Consider the following 23,721-nt stretch of genomic DNA (forward strand, 5'->3'; position numbering starts at 1 on the left):
TTATCATCTGGTACAATATGTCTTATTTTCCATTCGATTTTATTTATTTCCAAATCAGCATCAACCTCACCTATATACGAGTTTTTGAATGATCGAGCGATAATCAAAATTAATTCCTGTTTGGCATTCAAGATACTTTTGTTGTAATCTTCAGCAAAACCCATCAAATATTTCAGTGGTAGTTTTCCACTAAAAACATGACTGTTTGTATCCAAGATATCTTGCTTCAATTGTGAAAGTCCCCAACCAGATGTCAATAATGTGTTAGCATGAGATTGTCCAAATGATATCATGGTTTTCATTGTAGATGTTATCCCAGGTTTTCTAACAACAGCCACTTGTTCACCACCCATTTCATAACGAATTTCGTCAAAGAGAAATGCAATTGCATTATTCGAGAGATAGCATGTTTTCGCTACATCTTTGGGGGTGAATTTACCTTCTATGTAAATGAAGCTGTCGGCAATATCTAGTATAACATCTTGATTATTGATTGCAATTCTGATTTTATCCGAATTCCTGAATAGCGGTGATCCATAGGGCTTATATGTGTGCTCATGTAAACTTATGAGAGAATGATCGAGCACTGGTTCATTGAATATATTCAACTTTTCACTGTTTGTTTCGAGCACCATTGTTATTTTCTCACTTTCAATCCAATCGATTTCAAAAATTTAAGATCACTCACAGACAGAGCGTTATATGCTAACTGTTTAGCATACACTTGTGGAATGAGCTTCTTTTTATGCACACTTTTCTTTTTATGCACACCTTTCTTTTTGATAGTGCAACTCGTTTGGGATTGTTCAATGCGATTTTGTCTATTGTAAATGAAACCCATAACAACAGTTATTCGATTTTCTTCAATTCCAAAATAATGAAAATCTCTTCTTCACTTCCAAAATCGATAAGGTTATTTTTTTCATCCAAAATACGCACTGTAATGTTGTGAATCAATTGACGACCTTCTGGACTGACAGGCATATATATAATACTGTGTGGTTCTTTAGTAAGATTGTAGCCAGGTTCAACATCAATATCGAATGAGGAAAGAATGTGAGATTCTTCACCATTTATATATGAACCTGATATTATATTGCAATCTAAGCGGATAAGTCTCACAGTTGTAATGTTTATTGGTAATGATGATTCATGTATCTGATTTGGTGGAAATATTCCATGACCGAACCCCATCATTTCTGCTATAGAATTTGGATGTGTCAGATCAATTTCATATTTGGATCGCATTTCACATTTGAATGTATTATTATTGGCGTGTAGATAGAAAATATCATCTGCAACGACATCATTTGGTTTTTTATCATGAAACAATCTGAACATGATATGTTTCTGTATGACGGCATTGATCTCTTCTATTTCGTAAGCACCACATGGAATTTCAATTGTCAACTTTTGGGGTATCGATGAGTTGTCATTACTGATTCTAAAACTAACTAAGTTATTAGCTTCAGTTATATTATTGATTGTATTGCATCCATAGAATCCCAAAAGTCCTAATCCATAACGGCTGTTCCTATCCAATTCAATTGGTGGAAAAAAATCCGCACTCAAGACACTTGTCCCGACAGCTTGTAGCTCGAACTTTCGTGACATGACTGATGAATATTTTGAAACACATTTCAATTTATTATTGTACACAGCAACAGCACATTTGAGACAATTTACACTTTTTGGAAGGTGTTGTATTGTAATAAGTATCATTTTTATTGATACCAATATTCACATCCTCTATATTACAAATACAACACATAGATTTTCGAGGTATAGGACCATCATTAACATCCGAATCTGAATTTTGATCGTGGTGGTGCTCATAACAATATCTATGTTTCATTATATCGATGTCATCTTGCAGATGCTTAGGCAACTTTTCCCAAACATATGCAATCTCATGTGCAACACATGCAAGTATCACTTCCTTAGGCATATTTGCAAGCATCACTTTATCCATTTTTTTCAAGGTACCATATTTTGAAAACATTCTGAGTGAAAACCCCATTCCCTTGATAGCCTCCCGATCCAGTTTTGGTGTCGATTCCATTTTTATTTGGAAAATTATTTAGAGAGAAACTGCAAGCACAAGTGACCACAGAGAACTGTATTAAATTTCTGTTGTCGATCATAGTTATATTTGATTTTTACATTCGAACATTTTCGAAAGAATCGAGTCAATTCCAATGGTGGGGGTAGATCTCCAAAACTATCGAAATATGTGACTTCTTTCCCACATTTTTTATATGCCACCCAATGTGTTCCTGGTCCACTTATTTCATCTAAATTAACAATAGCTGTCTCGTTTTGTTTTGGACCTGAAGATGGTAATCTATCACGCATAAAAACACCACGAAAATGTGGAATTTTCATTTTTTGTGCATAATAACTGAGATCGAGATCAGTAAGAGGCCTCTGAGGTAGGGGTTCAATCAGTTTTTTGTTTTGTTTGTGGCTTTGTATGGTTTTAAATATAGTCCTAAACCTTTACGGTATGGTTTGAGATATATTCCACTTCCGCGTTTGCCTAATGCTACAGCCTCCATGGTTTTATTGTGACGATTGGCTTCCATTAAAGCCGCTCTGCTGGCTTTTGCCGAATTCACGGCCTTGGTAATACCAGCAGCGGCTCCCGCCAAACTTCCTAGTGCGGATAGTCCAGCAAAAATTGGTATCAATGGTAAAAGTCCACCGATCTTGGGAACAGGAATTATGCGTGGTGTGCGGATTTTCTTCTTTCCACCGGCAGCTTTAAGGTATTTACGTGCTGCCTGCAATGCCACAGTGATAGCTTTTTTGCTATTATTCGTCACAAATTGATTCCCACCAGCTTTCTTCAATACATTTCGCACTTTATGGACTATCCCAGCACCAAATGCAACTTTTTTAATATTATTTTTCTTCGATTGTTTCCTCTTACATTTTTTCTTATTGGTACTACAACCCATGCCCATATGTCTTTTCGCTTTCATAATGTTGGTGACAAGTAATGCAGCTGCTCTTTCCCCAATACTCGCGTCCTTTGATTTAACCCTATCCCAAGCGCTGTATTCAAGTTCTTTGTCGGCTAAATGTCTTGCTGCAAGATCAGATGGATGCTTAGAATATTGAATATCGTGTTTTTTGCATTCAATATCTAATTTATTGATTCCAGGATCGTTACGAGCTAAACGTTGTTTCAATTTTGTACCCGGTCCACAGTATTGATATCCTCCAGGTAGATGTAATTCGAAAGGAAGTTTGTTTATTAAATCATTAACAAAACCACAACCTCTTTTAATTTTACGATCACTTTCAATACGTCCGTATCGTTTGATGGTACACATTGAAATGAATAAGCTAATAACATTTATATAGTCTCCAACCACGGCACGATGCGCATTGTAAAACAGAAAGAAAAGTTTGCTGTAGATAATCTAGATGAGAAATTTGGGTGTGGATTGAATGGACAAAGAGTATTCAGACATGGTCCACTACTTCCATCATCAGTTCGAGGACTCATTATAGGACCTTCAAATTGTGGAAAGACGAATGCAATGATATCACTATTAACACATCCACAAGGATTGAGATTTAGAAATGTGTATCTCTATTCGAAGTCACTCAATCAACCTAAATATCAGTACTTGCGAAGTGTTTTGGAACCTATAAAAGGATTAGGTTTTTATACATTCAGCAATAATGTAGAAATAGTGGAACCCTCCGACGCTAAGCCTAATTCTGTTTTCATTTTCGATGATGTGATATGTGAAAAGCAAGATATTATTAGATCATATTTCTGTATGGGACGTCATAAGGATGTTGATTGTTTTTATCTAGCACAGACATATTCACGGGTACCCAAACAGTTAGTGCGTGACAATACCAATTTCATTATAATGTTCAAACAAGATGAGACGAATTTACATCACATTTATTCAGATCATGTTTCACCCGATGTAACATTCAAACAATTCCAATTGATGTGTGTTAAATGCTGGGAGGATCAATATGGATTTCTAGTAATTGATAAGGATAGAAAAATAGATGAAGGTAGATATCGCAAAGGATTCGATAGTTTTATATACCCATGATCTTGTTTTTGAAACTTATTCGATCACTGAATATTGTAGAGGTCACTTCATCAACGAATTGAGCTATAATTTAAAAAGGGCATTATGAATACAAAAAACGATTCTGAACATAAAAACAATGGAATGAATTTGAAACGTCAACTAGTAGAGACAACAGAAGCTGTCAGACAGAAATTCAACTCTATCAAGAATGATAATATTGAAAATCGTTCGACACTTGAAAGATTGTATGAGCCCATAATGAAACCATTGAATGTTTTATCATCAAACGCTACTTCTAAATCAGCAGTGTTATCACCAAATCGTGGATCTGTTCAATCTACTTCAAATTATCCCATGAGTACTCCAATAGGAAGAAAACAATCTTTTGATGGTGTATCATCTGTGAATAGTGACACGAGCACACTTCAAGACGATATGGGAACAACTCTATTCGAAACACCATCATCGTCCCACATCGATTCCTCGGATCCTGACATCTCACCTGTTATGAATGAAAGTGGTGAAGATGTTTTGATGAAACATTTGAATAATGTAAAATCTAGAAATCCAGCATATGATGGAACATTTGGCGTACGTATGGATCCAATTACACAAAAGCTGAAAATGGGAAGTCTAGTGGTACATTTCAAAGATGGAAACATTTCATTTTGGGATGCTAATAAAGTGAAAAAATATGAATGCGCAGGTAGTCCAGAATTATATGATATGATCTTTTTGAAGAATCCACAAGATGTTGATAATGAAGAAACTCGTCAAGTATATTCCAAAATATTGAAAATAACGAATGCTCCATATAAACAATATCATCTGAAGAATGGTTTTAAAAATACAAATTCTAAAAAATTTCGTGAAGTCATCAAACCACTATTAGACTCACGACAATATCCAATTAGGAGTAGAAGTAAAATTGGTGGAGCACTCAAACGAGTGAAAATGGAGAAAATATATAATTCTAAACCTGCGAATTATGTGTACTGGAATTCACCGAAAGAGTTAGTTGCTCGCCTACGACTATTGGTAGCATCAAAGTCAGCTGGACATACCGGACATGATAATGAAATAATTTCAATAATTGAAGAATTACGTGAAGAAGGTATAATATATTAATATATATCCATAAGTAATGATCACTGTCACATCATCATTCAATGCAGTAACATTATCACTTTTTTTCTCTTTAATCATATTGAAATAGAATGACTAATGAAGTAAGTGATATCAAACGACAAGTTGTTAATGAATTACATAGACCTGCAAGACGTAATTTTCGTAGAAGAATAACTACCATCAAAGGTTTTGCAGATCTATGGCAAATAGATCTAGCTGAACTACAACCTTATGCAAAAAGTAATGAAGGATACCGATATATACTTGTAGTAATTGATTGTTACTCAAAATATCTATGGACTGTGCCAGTTAAAGATAAAACAGGTAGTACAATAACTAATGCAATGAAATATGTACTGAAGAAAGCCAAATTTTCCCCTAAACATATACAAAGCGATCAAGGGAAAGAATTTTTTAATAGAAGCTTCTCATCTCTCATGCGAGAATATAATATCAATCATTATTCAACATTCAGCACAAAGAAGGCAGCTATAGCAGAAAGAGTGATTCGTACAATAAAGGCATGGCTCTACAAGGAATTTTCGATGAGAGGTCACCACAAATGGCTTGATATTCTTCCAATTATAACTAGTAGATATAATAATAAAGTTCATCGTACAATAGGTATGGCACCCATCAATGTTGATTCAACAACAAAATTGAAATTCAAGGGTATCAATGGAATTGGAGGAAGACAAAGTAAACCCAAATTCCAATTGAATGATATTGTACGTATAAGTAAATACAAAAATATTTTTGAAAAGTCTTACACTGCGAATTTTACCACGGAGCTATTCAAGATTGTTAAAATTAATAAAACCATCCCAACGACTTATAATCTTGAAGATATGAATGAACAGCCGATTAGAGGATGTTTTTACGAAGAAGAGTTATTACGAACCGAGAATCCTGACGTATATCTGATTGAGAAGGTGTTGAAGAGAAGAAAAAATAAAGTATATGTAAAGTGGTTAGGTCTTCCTAGCGAACAAAATTCTTGGATTGATGAATCAAATATGGTTTAAATGTATCTAATAGTGACTTTTATGAATAAAGTAATATTAAAGTTCATTATTGTTTTCATTTCAATTATAAGTATGTGAATTCGCAATGTTCTGTGTATACCAAACCAAATTAATTGTATACTCCATTCCCGCTTATATTTTTCAACTCACGATATTGAAAACACATTATCATTCCCAAAACTAATCGCCGTCACTTTGAAATGCAGTATCCAACTCTTTTTGCCAATTATCTCTCACTGATAATGCCGTCTCATAAAGCTTAGTCGACTGCTCAAGCTCAGCCTGAGCTTGCATTCTCGAACGTTGATGGAATTGCTTATCTTTACCTATTTTTGAACGGAGTTCATCAGCATCTTTAGACATTCTAGCCAATTCAACCTTCGCTAATGCAATCTTGGCATCTAATGCTTCAAGAGTTTCATTATTAGCATTAATAGCTCGCTCACTCTTTTCGAGTTCAGCAATAGTCATCTGTGCCTTTACAAGACGGTATTTTGCTTTCCTTTTCATTTCCCCAAACCGATGGAGGGGACTGAAAGAAGATAGCGGTTCAGCTTTCAAATCACTCTTCATTTCTTTAGGAGTACCTTTTGGCTTCCTCTTCGATCTGTCACTTTTCGTTGCGGGTTTTTTCTGTCGCACAACACTTTTGGATTCTTTCTTTTCTTTAAAGTCAGTGACAATCGATGAAGATGCCTTAGTAACCTTCCTCTTGATTGTTCTAGATTTCTTATCAACACCAAGAGGAAGGGTAGATGAAGAGTGTTTGAGTGATGATAATTGCGAAACGATCGGATTTTCAATAATAATTTGCTCATTTGGTTCTGGCACATCTGCAAAGTTAACGAAGTCGTTAATATCAAAATCATTTATCGAATCTTGACTGGATAAATGTAATACTGGAATATTTTCAAAATCAGTCTGATCGATATCAACAAGTGGTGAACCATCTTCAGCAATCAATAGCGGCATAGAGCTCATGATTATTAAGGTCTGAGGAATGATATGTGATAGCAATAGAATGTGGATAGGAAAGGTGATGATGTTACTGAGACCTCACCATTTATAGAAGAAAATAAACTAGCGCATGCGCTCTTTCATCAACTGGCACATGCGCTCTCTCACTAAACTATTCACGCATGTAACAATCTTTGTCATTTAAGAGGAAAACTTTGTGTTGCATGCATGTATTTTTAAATGTTAGAAAATAATACAAATAAATTCAAAATATATATATATATATATATATATATATATATATATATATATATATATATATATATATATATATATATATATTTATTAATAATAGAGGACAATAACGATAATAAAAAATATAAAATGAAAAATGTTAATATGTCTCTGTGGATGTGGAACGTTCTTTGACTCTATTCCTCAATAGTTGTTGCTCGTGCGTCAAACACCAACATTGAAAAAAATGGATTCTCCTATTGGGGTAGAGTTGACCAACCTTCTCACACAGATCCCAAGTACTTCTACATGCATTGCATACATGATTCCAACAATTCATGGAATATGTATCACAACGCAAACAACGTTGCAGTGGAGTTGGAACGGCAGCACAGGTACCGCAAATATTTCTACAGATACCTATACTGTTAAATATTATAGGTTCGGAACACTTCAGACACTGTAACTGTTGTTGACGATAATCCGATTTTGTTCGCTTCGGTGGATGAGAAGGAGGCGATAGTTGAATCCGCAACACGCAATCACTACACATACCAGTACATGGATTGATTGAATCCTTAGGTCTTTTTATTTGACAAAAGTAGCACACAATAGCCCCTGCAATCATCATTGGGTAGACACACACTTTTGGTTTTTCATTCCACTCTTTTGGAAACGGCATTTTACTAATTCGATTAGAAATATTAAGAGATGACTTACAGAAACTCTGAATGCTCTCTCCTACACCTACGATCTCTATTTATACAAATCAACATCATGTGAAAGTATAGTGGGATAACTTCTCCTACTATTCCACTCTAAACGAGTCAAGTGGGAGTCGCATCACCTCCTATATAAGTCGACTTGCAAACCTAGAGTTCATTCATTCACTCTCTACAACTGTGATCAAACAACAACAAGATGAATTCTGCAAAAATAAATGCTGCATTGAATAGAATATCTGCTGTTGATGAAAACAATTGGATAGACGAATCAGATGATGAGGATGTCAATGTTCCGCTAGAGGAAGTGATAGTTGAAGCAGAAGATGTTGGAGTCGATGAAGATGAGATAGACGAAGTTGAAAACAAGGCCAACCAAAGCGACGAAGATGATGACGTGATGGAGTTTGAGAGGGTCATGGATGAAGAAGGAGATGATGAAGGGATAGAAGCTGACACAACTGAAGGCGATGGTGCTTTGAGGATCGGTATGCGAACGCTCAATGTCAGTGAGACACTGGAAGATCCCTTGGATTTGTATTGTGCAATGGATGCATACGTATTGATCAGCACAATAGATGGAGAGAACTAAAAACTATGTTGGTGCTGCTTTCGGTTTTATTCGCATAGAAACAATAATGGAGGGTGGTATGCCCATGTCAACACCCACAACACTGTCTCAATTATGGAAATGGGGCAGAATTGGTGTGAAGCTTGCGAGAGGCCACTAACAAACTTCACCCGAGTATCTACATGTATTATATGTAATAATGTCCAACCTGTGGCACAATAACCGTGGACCTACTGGTCAAAAAAAAACAACAGCCCTTTTCAGGGCTACATTATTCACACAAACAGTAGTTAGTTGTATTAATATTCATAGATTATATGACAAATGAATACTTTGACTAATAAAAGTCTAAGTAATTTGTTAGTCTTTGAATATCTATACATTATATGACAAATAAATTACTACTTTGACTGAAAAGTCGATATTTGGAATTTGATAGTCATTGAATATCTATGCATATGATGAGTACTACTTTAAATGAAAGTTGAAGTTGGCATTTTGTCAATCATTGTATGCATATAATGATGAATACTTTTACATACATACATTTTGTTTGAGACTATAATGTTAACAATGGTATGAACCTGTTTCTGTTTGAAAGTATAATGATAGCTCTGAAAAGAGCTATTTTTTTTTATTGTTTCAGTCTTCAATTGTAGCCCTGAAGAGGGCTGTTTTTTTTATTAATCCATGCAATGGTATGGACTAACGCTCCTCATCATCATCAGAAACAATGATGATTGTATCATCATCTGTATCTGATGATATACTGATGATGTCATCCTCATAATCATCTGAATCAGACGATATACTAATGGCATCATCATTAGCATAATTATCTAGCTCGTTATCCTCTAAATCGTCTAACTCATTGACATCCATCTCTAACTCTGCCTCTACTTCCTCTTGCATACCTTCTTCCATACGTGCCGGGAAATCATCAGGTAGATCATAGATACGTTGCAGCATTTGTGCAAAATTTGTACTGAAATGATCGAACGTTGAATCTATTCCATGTACCTGGATGGGGCCTGTACTCGTCATAGAACACTCTGGTACACTCATCGGTTCGGTGGTGGAATCAGCACTCGACATTGTGGAAGAATGATATAGAACTGGGATTGATGCTTTATTTATATTGGAAAAAAAGGAGGGGGTGAAGTGTAAATGTAGAACAATTCAGTGTTTGAAATTCGAAAGCAATAAGAATGACAATTTTCTTGAAATTCTAAGTGATTATTATTATGAGAAACTCTGAGTGATTATTATAAAAAAAACTAATAAGGGAGAGGGAAAAAGACACTGCCCCAACCTCGCAGTGCCTCGTGTACACCAACCAAAAAGTGTGTACTCCGTGGAAGGAAAGGAAAGGAATAGAAAGGATGGGAGAAATGAGGAAACGATTACATATCATCGTCTGAATTCAGGACTTCATCAATCAGGATAGGGGATGGTGGAGGACTATCATCGGACTCATTGTCAGCGTCACCGTCATCATCGTCATCGCTGTCGTCGTCGTCTGTGTTTCCGGACTGTGTATCCCATTCGTAATCATTCCGCCAATCATAGGGATCTGGATAATCCCCATCAGACAGGTCCGCTTGATCGGTTCCAGTAACGTGAAGCACTTGTATCCGATCATCATAAATTATGTCATCATAATTCATCGAGTGAGGTGCCGTCGTGGAGGTAACGAAACCTTCATGGATAGAAGCCCAGTAAGGATGTTGATGCGCTGGGTCACTGTACGGCTCAGTAGTTGAATCAGGTTCCATGTTGAAGGTGGCTGATCAACTGAATATTCCAACAGATAATTCCTACTTTTATACTTTTGAAAGGGAGTGGGGAGGAGTGGGGAGGAGAGGGGATTAAGTGGGAATGAATTTCAAAAATGACATGAGCTATATTCCATGAAAGAGAAAATTGAAAATACTATATGAATTATATGAAATATACTTATTGATTTCATTATGAAACATATTTTCTTCCCAAGAGATTATTTACAATAGATTTGAGAACACAAAAATTGATGTGAGGTATTTGCATAGAAGAACTTGTAATTGAAATAAAAAAAGGAAATAATAATGAGACGAAGTGAAGAAAAATGCTCCAACCATCGCATTGTTCAATGTGTACCAAACCAAAACAATGTACACCCTTAATTTCACTTCTTTTTTTTTTATTTTATTTTTATTTCCTAAAATTACAAACATAAACTTAAAACTATCTTAATTAAATATTCCTAACTAACCTAAAACTAATCTTACTACACTTACACTTAATCTATGGGAAAGTTTTTATAAAAGTCACTAACTTTTTATAAGTCTCTATCGAAGAGGTATCTGCTTCACACTTTTTCTCCAGAGATGCATACTTCCGATCTAGTTCGGCTATTACTTTTTCTGCTTCCCTCCGTCGGTTAACAATTTCAGCCATTTCGCGCTTCCTTTTAACCAACGCGGCCTCACTAGCTCGAGAAGCATGTTCTGCTTCCTTACATCTCTGTAGAAAACTGTCCAACATTTCACTAACCTCTCCGATAGGCTGTCGCACTTGTGGCACTAACACTTCAGGATTCGTCACCGGTGTTGCCAGCATCGGCGAAAGCGGCACCACCGACGGAGTGAATACGATGGGAGCCTCCTCCGATGGGGACAATACAACTGGTGGCTCCTCCGGAGAAGGCGCCCTAGGTTGTTCCACTACTGCTGCGGGTGGTGTGGAGGGCCTTAAGCTGTTTGGAGCGGTCGACCAACTACCTGCATAAGGATTAGTCCTATTGCAAGTAGCTCGGTACTTAGAAATAGGACCAACCTTCGCTGCAGGTCGTTGGCAAACCTTCTTTACAGGCCTGACTTCCTCCTCCTCCTCGAATAAGTCAGGGCTAGTGGATCTGCACCTAACTCGCGAAGTGGATGCCTTCTCCTGCTCTGTCATAGGCATGATGGATGCCACAGCGTTATTTAATTCCTGAGTGTTGGATGCCATTCTGAAAATGTAAAATAATACAAAGTTAGTAGATGTAAAAAATTAAAGTACATTGTTAACTTACTCAAACTTAGCTCCTCGTCGTATAGTACACTGCTTCTGGTTGAGTATGGCTGGACTGCTCTGGATGACTGGAGTTGTCGTACTGAATGTAGAAGAACGTGCTCCTCGGGGTATCAACATCATTGGGAGTGGAGGGAATGAGGTGGGGGCGTGCATGCGCAATGGTTGGAATATGGTGGGGCGAGAAATGGTAGGAAGTGGGCGGGGTGAGCAATGGTGGGAAGAAAGCGGGCCGCGCTCCGCGCGGCTTACGCCCCAATTCGCTACGCTCGCGCCGGCGCGCTTCGCGCGCCGGCGCGAGCGTAATGGGGCCACCGTGCCGGCGCGCTTCGCGCGCCGGCGCGGTGGCCCCCCACCCACCACCCCGGGGGGAGGAGGGGGGGGTGAGGGGTGGGGGGCGGGGGGCCGCGCTACGCGCGGCCCCGCCGCCCCCACCCCCACCCGCGCGCTTCGCGCGCCGTGAAACCTAACCTAACCTAACACCTATGACCCTAACCTACAGTATGTATTAATCTGATCTAACCTAACGCGGGAGTAAATTCACCATGTTGGTTCAATTAATACATCATCTGTTGGTTTTGGTTTTGGTTCTATTATTCTAACATTTGGATCAATGTCCAGTCCTGGATATCCCAGTCCACCTGATGGCCTGACTTTATGGCTTTTCTCCAAAACTTCAACTCTCTCTTCTAGTACATCATACTTTTTCATTGTAGTCCCTGTTATGTTTGACATAGCATCAAATTTTTTATTTGTAGACGCTGTTATGTCAGACATTTTTATGTCCACATCATTTGTAAGTTTGTCAAATTTACGAGTGAAAGTTATCCGAGCCTCTGCAATTTTATCGTCAAATGCTTGACGGGCATCGCGAGCAATATTACCTATTGTGGATTGTATTGCAGCTTGTAGGGCTAGAAGTATAACCTCCTTTGTTCCGTTAATTTCCCCCTCAAGATATGATACAGTTACACAATCACTCTTGTCAATTGGTTCGCTTATATTTTTCAGTATTTTTCTTTGCATGTCATAATGACCATCTTTTGTTAATTTAAAACCAATCCCGGGAGGACCTCGAATGACATTACCACCCAATTTTCTTTTTCTACCAAACTTATCGATTGTTTTAGACATTGTGCACTCTACGATGATTCTTTTCAAACTGATATTTCTTTCATTTACATTATGCTATATACTTTACAGTAATTGGTTAGGAAAATAGAAATGAAACAAATAATATTTTTATCATTTTTTATTCATCTAAGTAACTTGGTAAAAGTGATACATATACAATACATAATACAATAATCACAAATAATCACAAATAAGAATGTTCCGGTTTGAAGGAATAAGCAATAATACTTCGAATTATAATTCAATTATTCATCTCTACAGTCAACAAATTGATTAGTTGGTCTAAGGCGCTCTCTTGAGAAAAAGAATGAACGATTTCAGACACCCAACGAATGTTATCATTAGGATCATTTCGATAAAATTCTATATCGCTATGACCCCATGGAAGAGTTCGAGTGGTATTCGGAATGATGAATCTCTTGTCGTCATGATACGATAAAGCGACTTTATTTTTCAATTCAGTGTAAATATCATGCAATACGCTTCTGAACGAGTTCATCTTCCTGAATATCATACCTCCCTCTTCAATGATTTTTTCATAGTCTTCACATGTCAATTCATTCTTTATAACAGATCGTTTCACACCTTTGGCCTTCTTCAGTTCACCATCAACAGATTTCACGTAATACGCTTTAGCACCTGTACCGTAAAAGCTGATTATTGGATCATTTGGGAATTCATCTTTGAAATTACCCAGAACTGACTTTGTCACTGGAATATTGAATTGGTTTCCTATTTTATAATTAGATGTATCGAACTTATTTATATTATTTTTGATAAATTCATAGAAATTGTCTGTATTTACTTTGAGAATAAGGGAGTCGGTATCAGTGTAGAGTAAGGACGCATCTTCTCCAAACTGTTGTTTGATACATCCATAGAAAAAATCATACATAACTGTTTTAGATAATTCTAGAATGGAAAATCCTAAATATAGTGGTTTATCATAATGAACTTTTACTCTAGCCAATTGAATGGCAACAAAATTTTCTGTAAAAATAGAGCATTTTTTAAAATTTGGTCGAGATATGAGACAACTAGCACCTATAGTTCTTTTTATATTTTCCAATGTGTAATGAGTCTAACATCAATTCTATTGTCTACGTTTTCCATTGTTTTTCCATAGACTGCATTATTCATTAGTTTGTAGAAATCTTTTTCAGATTTGTTATTAGACCTATTACGCATTTCAGTATTCAAATCTATATAAGGCTTCATCCAACATGATTGCCTAAACCTCAATACTCTATGTGTGTTCATCACTATCAAACCATGATTGACAGCTTGCTGTAAGTTTCTATAGTGAACAATATATTTTCTTTTGTCGTTTAAATTTGGAATTAATTTGGGAACTTTCGATTTTGCATATGGAGGTATCAAACGTTCAACTAAGAATGGTAAATCGGAATGTTTATCATGAAGTTCTTGGGGATAATGTATATCCACTTCCAATACATATCCATAAGGACTATCGATATCCACATTCATTATATCAAGATTGAGAATTTCATGAGGTGCTAACCATGAAAATTCACCTGTTGGTAATGGTTGCGACATGCTGTGACCATATAGATTTGTTGCATCTAAATATGAAATGAATGAAGATGGTTCATTTGGATTATAATCCGGTAAAAATGTATTGTTTGCTTTATGTTTCCTTTCACTACATTGACTTATTCCACCACGAATATCTTTTTGAAAGAAGTGAACCATATCAATATCAGTTAGTAATTCCAATTCAATATTAGTATATTTCAACATGGCATCCCACGATAATCCGGGTGCAGTGAAGTATTGTGCCGGATCCAATTTATATTTATCAACAGATATATTTCTAAAGTTTTCAAAAATGTCACATAATAGTAACACATCTGACTTTAAATATAAATCAGAGTATTCACCCAAATCCTGACATTCGAATAAATTCCAAACAAGTTGAGCTCTCCCATAATCATTATCTGATATATGTTCACAATTGAGTTTATCATAAAATTGATTTTTGGTTGGAAGTCTTGGATGATTCAGTTTTTCGATGTCATCAACAAAACTATAGGGAAATACACCTTTCTTTCTCATCAAATTGAAATTTTCAATTTGTGGGAAATGTTTGCGCATCTCGATACACTGATCAGATGTTAAATTTGCACCTAAATTCTCCAAAGAACTAGGCATGAATCTGAAACTATCAATGAATCTCATTTTCAAATAATTCTTCTTCACCCTACCATCTTTATCCGTATAGGAGTGTGTAAAGAGATGTTTTGTGAAAGATATATATTTCATTAGTTTGTGGGATGACATCCACTTTATCTTTGTTTTTATACAATTCCTTTATGAATAAATGACAATCATATCCACTGAGATTGTGAAAAATTATAGGAATGAAATTTGGCAATTTAAAATTCAAATTACAAGATGAATGAGCAGCAGGGGACCTTTTTTTTCCTGTGAGGTGACAATGATCCCCTCACTTTGACTTCGCCATCATTAAATTGTTTGGAACAAATGCCACAATTTGTGGCAGAAGCAAACTGTTCCTCTTCCTCAGGAGTTTGTACATCCATAGGAATAGGAAACCTGAGATGATTTTCATAAATATTTTTCAAATCATCTTCGATTTTGCTAACGAATTTTTGGGCTGCATCCACACCCCTATACGAAACAAATTTTGATAAATCATCATTGTATGAACATTTAATCAAATAAGCAAATGAATAAGGCTCATGTTTGAATGTCTTGATCGAATACGAGTATTCAGGATTTGGTTTAGTGGTTTGAATCGGCTTCAGTACTGATTCAAAATCGCATACACTACAAATGGTACCTTCATTTGTTTCTCAAGTTTTCAAAAGTTAGTATATTTCAGGTACCGTTTTCCCATATTTATTGACTTTGAAATTGGTTGATGGTGTTGTAGTACTCAAGTGATTACAATCATTTATCTTATGACGTAATAGTAATTGTTCATTAGAAAAATATAATAAACAGCCATCACAAAAATATTTCTTATGTTCATGAGCCGATAATTGGCTTGAAACTAATCTTGAAAGATCTTTGATCCAACAATAATGATTATTACCGAAATCATCTGTGATAAGTAACAAATTGACATGTCTTCTAAGTCTTCTCTGAGAGTAACGTAATGGTCCAATTATTTCATACATTATTTTACCCTTCTCGAATTTACTTTCTAAACCGTACACATTAACTGAAATATCATTCTTGTCTTCAAATTTCACAATATCTTTCAACTTTACCGGAAAATTCATACCTGTTACATCTATGACTGTACTGAAATGTGGATACGATGAAACTTCTGATGTTCTATCGATTGCAGGATGTAGTGCTGAAGTGATACCCATGCAAAACAATGCTGATCTTCATTACGGACATTAACCACGGCCTTCCTACGCTCAATACATTCAGGCAGCTTCACATATGAACATCCACTGAGCGGGCTGTATTTATTAATGTTCAACTCCAGAAACATGATTTTTTCACAAGTCCAACCTTAAATACAGAACAATATTACTAATCCATCCAATTAAAACTTGGTAGAAATGTTTACCTGAATCACGTTCCTGGAATTCTGTAGTTGAGCGATAATCCCATTTCGAAATCCATCAAATAAGGAATTCAAATCAGTAGATTGATCAACTGTTCTATTCTGTGAATTAAATGATTTCGTTTCCTTCAGGTCTTGTGTTTGTAGAATATAACTCCCAAATACTTCCATATTCACTTTGATGATTTTGTGAACCCTGATGGCCGATTCCAATAATTCTATAACTTTCTGCCTGATTTCATTAAAGAATAACATGTAATCGGTGGAAACAATGGAACTCTGCACCCTGTATGTCGCAATCCGACGTTTGAAGGCGCTCTTTATAATTTGAACACCATCACTGAATTGAACACATGTATTATTCTTATGTTGTAGAGTTCTATTGTGAGAATTCACTTGAGTCAATGGAATCATCACATTACAACAATTACATGTGTACATAGGTGCTGCAGCGTCATCTAATCTCACTCGTTTCACTGATGGCCCTCCTTGGCAACTCTGGAGCTGATGACGACGAAGGTTGTCACTACGGGTAAAAGATTTACCACATTCACAAGAATACATTTTCTATGATATGTTCTCACTAACTCACTCGATGGAAACTGACATAACCAACACTCGCCCGCTTCTTAAATACCATAATCCACGTCGCCTGCGCATCACCGTAGAGAGTGAGGGTAGGTAAGGACACATCGATGCATCCGCTAGAGATGCCTGACGTCACAGCCAAGCCCATCTCCCAATTTGATGCGAGTTGCCGGCACGAGCAAGCAGTGATCGTTGCGCTCTCGGAGAGGGCAGACGTTTGCACAGTCCTCGCCCGCCTGCGTGTCACCATCAATAGCGAGGGTAGGGTGATGCGTTACGTCACATCATTCACTGCTTCGAGAGCGATAGCCGAACAAGCAATTGTCGTTGCGCTCTCGGAGAGGACAGACGTTAGCACAGTCCTCGCCCGCCTGCGTGTCACCAATGATGGCGAGTCTGGGGCGTTTACGTCACATCCTTCACTACATCGAGGGAGGTGAGAGCAGACCGATGAATACGCATTACTCTGCCACACGTCGTGGAGTGAACATGTCGCTCTCTAGCCGTTGAACGGTTATTGCTGTGACGTCACTCCACTACTAACTTGGTGCCCTCACACCGATGGAGCATTCATTACTTGGAGGATCTTCGAAGTATGCAGACGTATGTTTGTACATAGACAAACAAGCACATGATGAAACCCTGTACCGTGCATTCTCTAACACACACACACACACATACACACACAAAATCTCATATGAAAAAAAAAATCTGAACGATCCATGCACCAGACACTTCAAGTCACAACGCCTTGACTTCACTGCACAACAAAAAAAAAGCAAATAACACGTCATATTGGTGGGGGAGTATTAGAACCGGGAAAAAATTTCTGAACGATCCATACACCACACCCTTCAAGGTCACATCACCTTGACTTCACCAAACAACAACCAATAAAAAAGCAATTAATACGTCATAGTGGTGGGGGGAGGCTTAGAACCGCTCAAATCTCCTACTAAGGAATTAATTATGGTATGTCCTGTTGAGATTTCATGAATTAGATTTATTTCACATGTATCCGGCCAGAAATATAAAAGTCATTTTTGAGAAGTTTCCAGCGTTTTCTCTTGCTGTATTCATAGTTTTTGTATGCAGCGTTAGCCTTGATGATTGCCTGCATTGTTTTGGTTTTCTTCTTGTGATCAGAAAGAAATTTTATAAGATTAATATCAAATAAAACTACTGATCATTTCCTATATGTCAAAACATAGTACTCAGCACATTCAATTTCTGAAATTTAGAGAGTAGACAAAAAGAGAATAAAAACGAACCTTGTAACGACGCATAATAAACATAATGAAAACATTTCACGCGTTTATGTGATGGGCCGGCTGGGGGACAGGGCCGTATTTTGTCCTTTAATATAACCTTGTCTGTGAAAGTTGAAGAAAACATATACTACATAATGGGTAAAATATTTGTTTTGTGGCTGCATATTGCTATATGAGCTGCATCACGAAGAGTATACATCTCTGTATCCCTATAGATAGATAGATTTTATAACTTTTATTTAGTCTTACATGATTTTACGTTTGAATTAATAAGTTGTGTTCTGACTTTTGAACATGTAAGCGAATTGTTGTTAGCTATAAAAATGCATTTTTATATCTTGAAATTTCACCATACATTCGATTATTATAGTGCCTTGATTCAATTGTGTCAACCCCACATAAGCTATGTATATGTATACATGTGATTTATACGAGTGTGAAGCTATATACATCAGTTACTGTCGGATCTGTTTGTTGAAATGGATTTTATTCCTTTATTCATTTTATATATGTTAAAAAATCAGAACCAAATCGGAATACATCAGAACCAGGACCTTTCAGGTATTGGGTATTGGAATTGTTTCAAGCAAATTTCTCAAAAATGTTGCAGCTTACAATGTAAGACCCATTATCAACTGAAATACCCGGCCAATAAAATATTTTTCCAGCCACAGTTCAATTTTTTTTTAATTGTTTCTTTCCCTGCTTGAATGTGGAGCTGTGTGTGAATAATTTAAGGTCGTCGTTTTCCAACTAGCTTTGCAATCTGAATATGTGACTATTGGCAAATAAATCAAACAATGATTCCCCTCTAATTTTCTGAAATATTTCCATCTAGCACAAATAGTTCTGGGGATTTGAAAACAAATTCACATTTTTGCACTACTAGCGGTAAGCTTCTTTACGATCAGCAAACAAGGGTCCAATCGAGAGAAAAAAAAAAGATCGAAAAAAACACAATTTTTTCTTATACGACTTGAAACTTGCGAAGGTAATAATTGCACATCTCATTGATATATTATCAGACACTCACAACTACGCAAACCAAGACGACCCCAAAGCACATGAACTGTCGATATGTCGTTTACTTTAGTATATTTATTTTCAATAGACACCATGAACTATTTGCTCAGAAATAGAACAAACATAAAATTGCACAATATCAACTTTTCTCAGTTTTCTCAGTGTTTTTTTGTCTTCAGAGATTGTTTTCAATACTTTAAACATTCATTTCAGTGCCAAAAACATTTGATTCGAAGTAAATGTTATTAATATGTTCATCGATATGTTTATATATTCTGCTATTCACGTACTATCATGTTTTAATATTATGTTTACTTAATGTTCACTTACTTTGTCTCACTAACGCAAGTAATCCTTCGCTTCCGTAAGAATACATGTTTAGTATTCTATATTTATTATGTATCAATTATTCCACTTGAATTGAACGTTATTGCTTTTATTATAATCAATACCATGCAAATAATCAGTCCCCAAATAATATTCAAGTACAGCTTCTTTGGAAAAAAATATGTTCCAATTATTTTTCAATACACTTTTCAAACTTAGCATCAGAAAGATCTGCTCACAAAACAGATGAAATAATTTTTTCACAAAAAATCAAGTCTCTTCAAACGATAATTTTTTTCTATGGTCCGCACGTCATATTGGAGAATACTTTTTGATAGCAACTTCCGGTGAATTTCTGGCTTGAATCATCAGTCACCATCTCAAGTCACATTTGCAATCCTCGTCTACTTGATGATGATATTGATATTTTGAAAAAAAATAGTCACCTATATTGAAAAGTGTACTTTCACAATATTGATGTTTTGAAGAATACTTGCTCAATTCAGTTTTACCGTTAACTGATATATCGAAACCCTCCCAGGTTGTATAGATTGTGCGGGATCCCAACGATCGTGAGCGAGGTCGCGGATGCCTTATTACTCGACGAGAATCTTGTGTGAGGATATCTCAAATGATGGATTAGGATGATTTTTGAGGACCAACTAGTTACTTGGATGTGCGTCAGAAAGGAAGAAATCGATATTATGAGAAAAAAATATTTCAAGTGATGTGTATAATCATGCACAGTTTTTTTGAAGTTTTGAATTGACTCCCTATTCAGAAATTATTTCTGAAAATCTACTTCCAACATAACATAACTTATTCAATTAGAGCTCTAGAGATATTTTTGGCGATATCTAGCTGAAAAAATAAAAACTTCTGGATATTATCGCAGTAATTTCGGGAGTTACTAATTCCAGCCAATCGAAATTCATCAGGACTCACGCTTGGCTTTCAAGGAAGAGTCCTAGCGAAGCATTTATTCGGTTGAGCTCAGCATAACTAATGAGACCTATGATGGGAATAAACAGAGCTGTTTGCTGTTAGTTCGGTCTTGAGCTCTGGTCTCAACTAATAAAGTTTTACTCGAATATTTTTCATGAATTTTCACTGAGTAGAGGCCAATTTCATCAATAACTCATTGTATCGTTTAAAGCTCTGGAGATTAATCGAAAGAATGTTTTTGGATCCTCCTTTTCAAAGAAAGGATCACTTGGATATAAATGAAATTCTCAGGGATCATTTGGTGAATGACTGATTCCAGTCGAAGGCAAAGTTATCTCTAGGGCAAACTTCAGATGAAAAAGAAAGCGGCAAACCAGAAGAACCCCCACAGAGACGCCATCGTTGTGTTTTTTGATTCAATTTTCTTATTTATCTATTGTCTTTTGGTGTATCCGTTCTCGTTCATCATTTAGTATATGATTTTCTTTTTTCTTCCGGGTGTTATCGCTGAGTGGTATCCTAGAAAATAGAAGCAAACAAAAAAAACAGAACAAGGATCAAACTACTCAACAGATAAAACAACACAACGATAACAGCATTCACTAACGTAGTTCGCCAAATCAAAAATCTAACAATCATCTTCAAAGTCCTGAACATCAACATCCCATATAAACCAAACACGAAATAATACGAAAAATTAACAGCTATGAAAAAGAAAAGACAAAATCCTAAACGGGGTTACAGCAATACAATGCTCAACTGCAACAAATTATATATCGGCCAATACCCCAATAAATATATAATTGAAACATTGCGATTACGCCATACAAACAAACATTACATTACTTTCCAAACACGAAAAATAACACAAAAAAAAACCAGCTATGAAAAAGAAGAAACAAAATCCCAAACGGGTGTACAGCATACAATGCTCGTACTGCAACAATTCTAATTGGCAAATACCCTATAATATATAATATATAGTATAAATATATATCATAAATATATATATATATATATATATAAAATATATGTAAATATAATATATATATAAAAGCTTTCTCTTCTGATGGGAAGCTCTTGAGGGCTGTAAAAGAGGCGAAAACAAAAACAATAAATTGACGAGAAGTTATACATGTATAGGAATATTTATGGGTTTGAACAAATTCAAACCCATATAAAGTTCCAGTTAGAGACCTAGAATTCCTAGGCTACATCTAACATGACCAGGTAGGCAGCTATAGCTACCTGCGTGACATCCGGGAATATATATATATAATATAATATATAATAATATATATATAATATATATATATATATATATATATATATATATACCGGGTGTCACCACATTTTAATGTGACAGGCAATATCTGGTTTGTTGAAGGAGATACACGAAAATGTTTCATACAAAAGTTTTAGGAGTTCATGAGAGCTATATTTTTGATATAATTTTTAAATATACAGGGGGTTTGGTGTAGGTGCTAAAGACCAAAATTCCATTTTTTAAAATAGAATGCCCTATATATCATTACATATTCAGATGCTACGTTAAATTCTGATATCATTTCATGTTGGTTTTTGAAATTCGGTACGGCGTTATTGAGTTATTGCTTTTGTTTTGAGAATCGACTATTATATTTTAAGAATATCTCATACAATTATTCTCTCTGCATCAGATCACATGAAAATTAGTCAAAATTTTTGGGTGTTCGAAGTAATGGTTTCAATTTTGAGTTGTGGAATTCAGTCAGGAATCATTTAGAATATGAAACAATTGCCAAATTGAAAGAGGTGTATTCGAAAACAAATCTTCAATTAATAACAATGAAAATAATATAACTTGATAAATCATTTCATAAGAATGGTAGGTACCTAGAAATAAGTCATAAAAATTGTTCAAAGTGATGCCCATTAGATATTATACAGGCTTCGAAAGTCGAATCACTTCTCTCGTACAAGTCGCTCTTATAATATCAGGCGTAATATCACTGCACGCTAGTCGAATTTTCATTTTCAGGATCATCCACATTCAAAGGGGGAGTAGTGAAAACAATATCTTTTAAATAACCCATAGGAAAAAATCAAGCGGTGATAAAACTGGGGAACGAGCCGGCACCGTATTGGACCCTTATTACCAATCCATCTATTTGGTACGTTCTATCCAGATATTCAGTATTAACCTGTGAATGTTGAGGAGGAGCACCATCTTGTTGCCACCAAATTCCTTGTCGTTCTGCTATGGGAATATCTTCCATCAACTGGATCAAATCATTTTCTAGAAAATGTAAATATCGCAATCCATTGAGATTTTCATTGAAAAAGTAAGGTCCTATGATGCGGCCATTGAACAATCCACACCATACATTAATACCCCAAGCAGTTTGAAAATTACTTTCTCGGACCCAGTGGGATTTTCTTGAGACCAATAGTGACTGTTGATGTCATTCACAACTCCATTATTGTGGATTCGCGATTCATCGCTCCACAAAATTTGACTTAATATGTTAGGACTTTCATGTAATATTACCTGAATACAAGCAAAGAAATCAAGTCGTCGTTCAAAGTCCGTGGGTTTCAAACCTTGTACCAACTGAATTTTGAATGGGTGTGGTATTTATTTTCCTTTCGGAATTCTCTGTACATTAGATTTACTCACAACGACTTCTTCTGCAAGAGTAGGGATAGAAACATGTGGTGAATAATAATATATAAGCTAACACATTGATCTCTAAATCTTCAGTTCTAACAGATCTCGTATGATGACGAATGCTTTATAGTAGAAGGGAAATGACCCATTTCGCAATTTTTCTACAACTCTCGAAAAAGTCATTCGTGACGGAATGGTCTGTCTGGAAAACGTTCTTGGTAAAGACGTATGTGCTGACGCAGTTTTTCTGACATTCCCCAAAAATTAATAACATATCAATCACTCACTTGACTAAACGCGAAAGGCATACTGGAGTTTTCGCACAAAGAACACAGTTACTGTTTTGCAAAGAATCACTGAATCGAACTGACAAGTAGATACAATTCAACAACATTTGTTACTATGGCATCAACAAGCATAAGCTACATGATGAATTGTGCAATATAAAGCAATTCACCCTCAA

The 23,721-nt window shown here is 36.0% G+C and overlaps 2 protein-coding genes across 2 annotated transcripts in view; both read right to left on the reverse strand.

Moving 5' to 3' along the window:
- The window catches only part of LOC111512315 (alkaline phosphatase), a 952,023-nt gene that overhangs the window by 525,971 nt on the left and 402,331 nt on the right, over positions 1-23,721 (reverse strand). The gene's annotated exons all lie outside the window — the stretch shown is intronic.
- On the reverse strand, positions 7,540-12,041 carry LOC141483488 (uncharacterized). The gene is made up of 2 exons (XM_074178163.1): positions 11,757-12,041; positions 7,540-11,693 (listed from the first exon to the last, which is right to left on the reverse strand). The coding sequence occupies exons 1-2, from the start codon at positions 11,909-11,911 to the stop codon at positions 10,988-10,990; spliced, it is 861 nt and encodes a 286-aa protein (XP_074034264.1). The 5' UTR covers positions 11,912-12,041; the 3' UTR covers positions 7,540-10,987.

Source organism: Leptinotarsa decemlineata, unplaced genomic scaffold (genome assembly GCF_025532065.1).
Source record: "Leptinotarsa decemlineata unplaced genomic scaffold, Ldec_3_MD MMD2_tig00003557_RagTag_RagTag, whole genome shotgun sequence".
Classification (NCBI taxonomy): domain Eukaryota; kingdom Metazoa; phylum Arthropoda; class Insecta; order Coleoptera; family Chrysomelidae; genus Leptinotarsa; species Leptinotarsa decemlineata.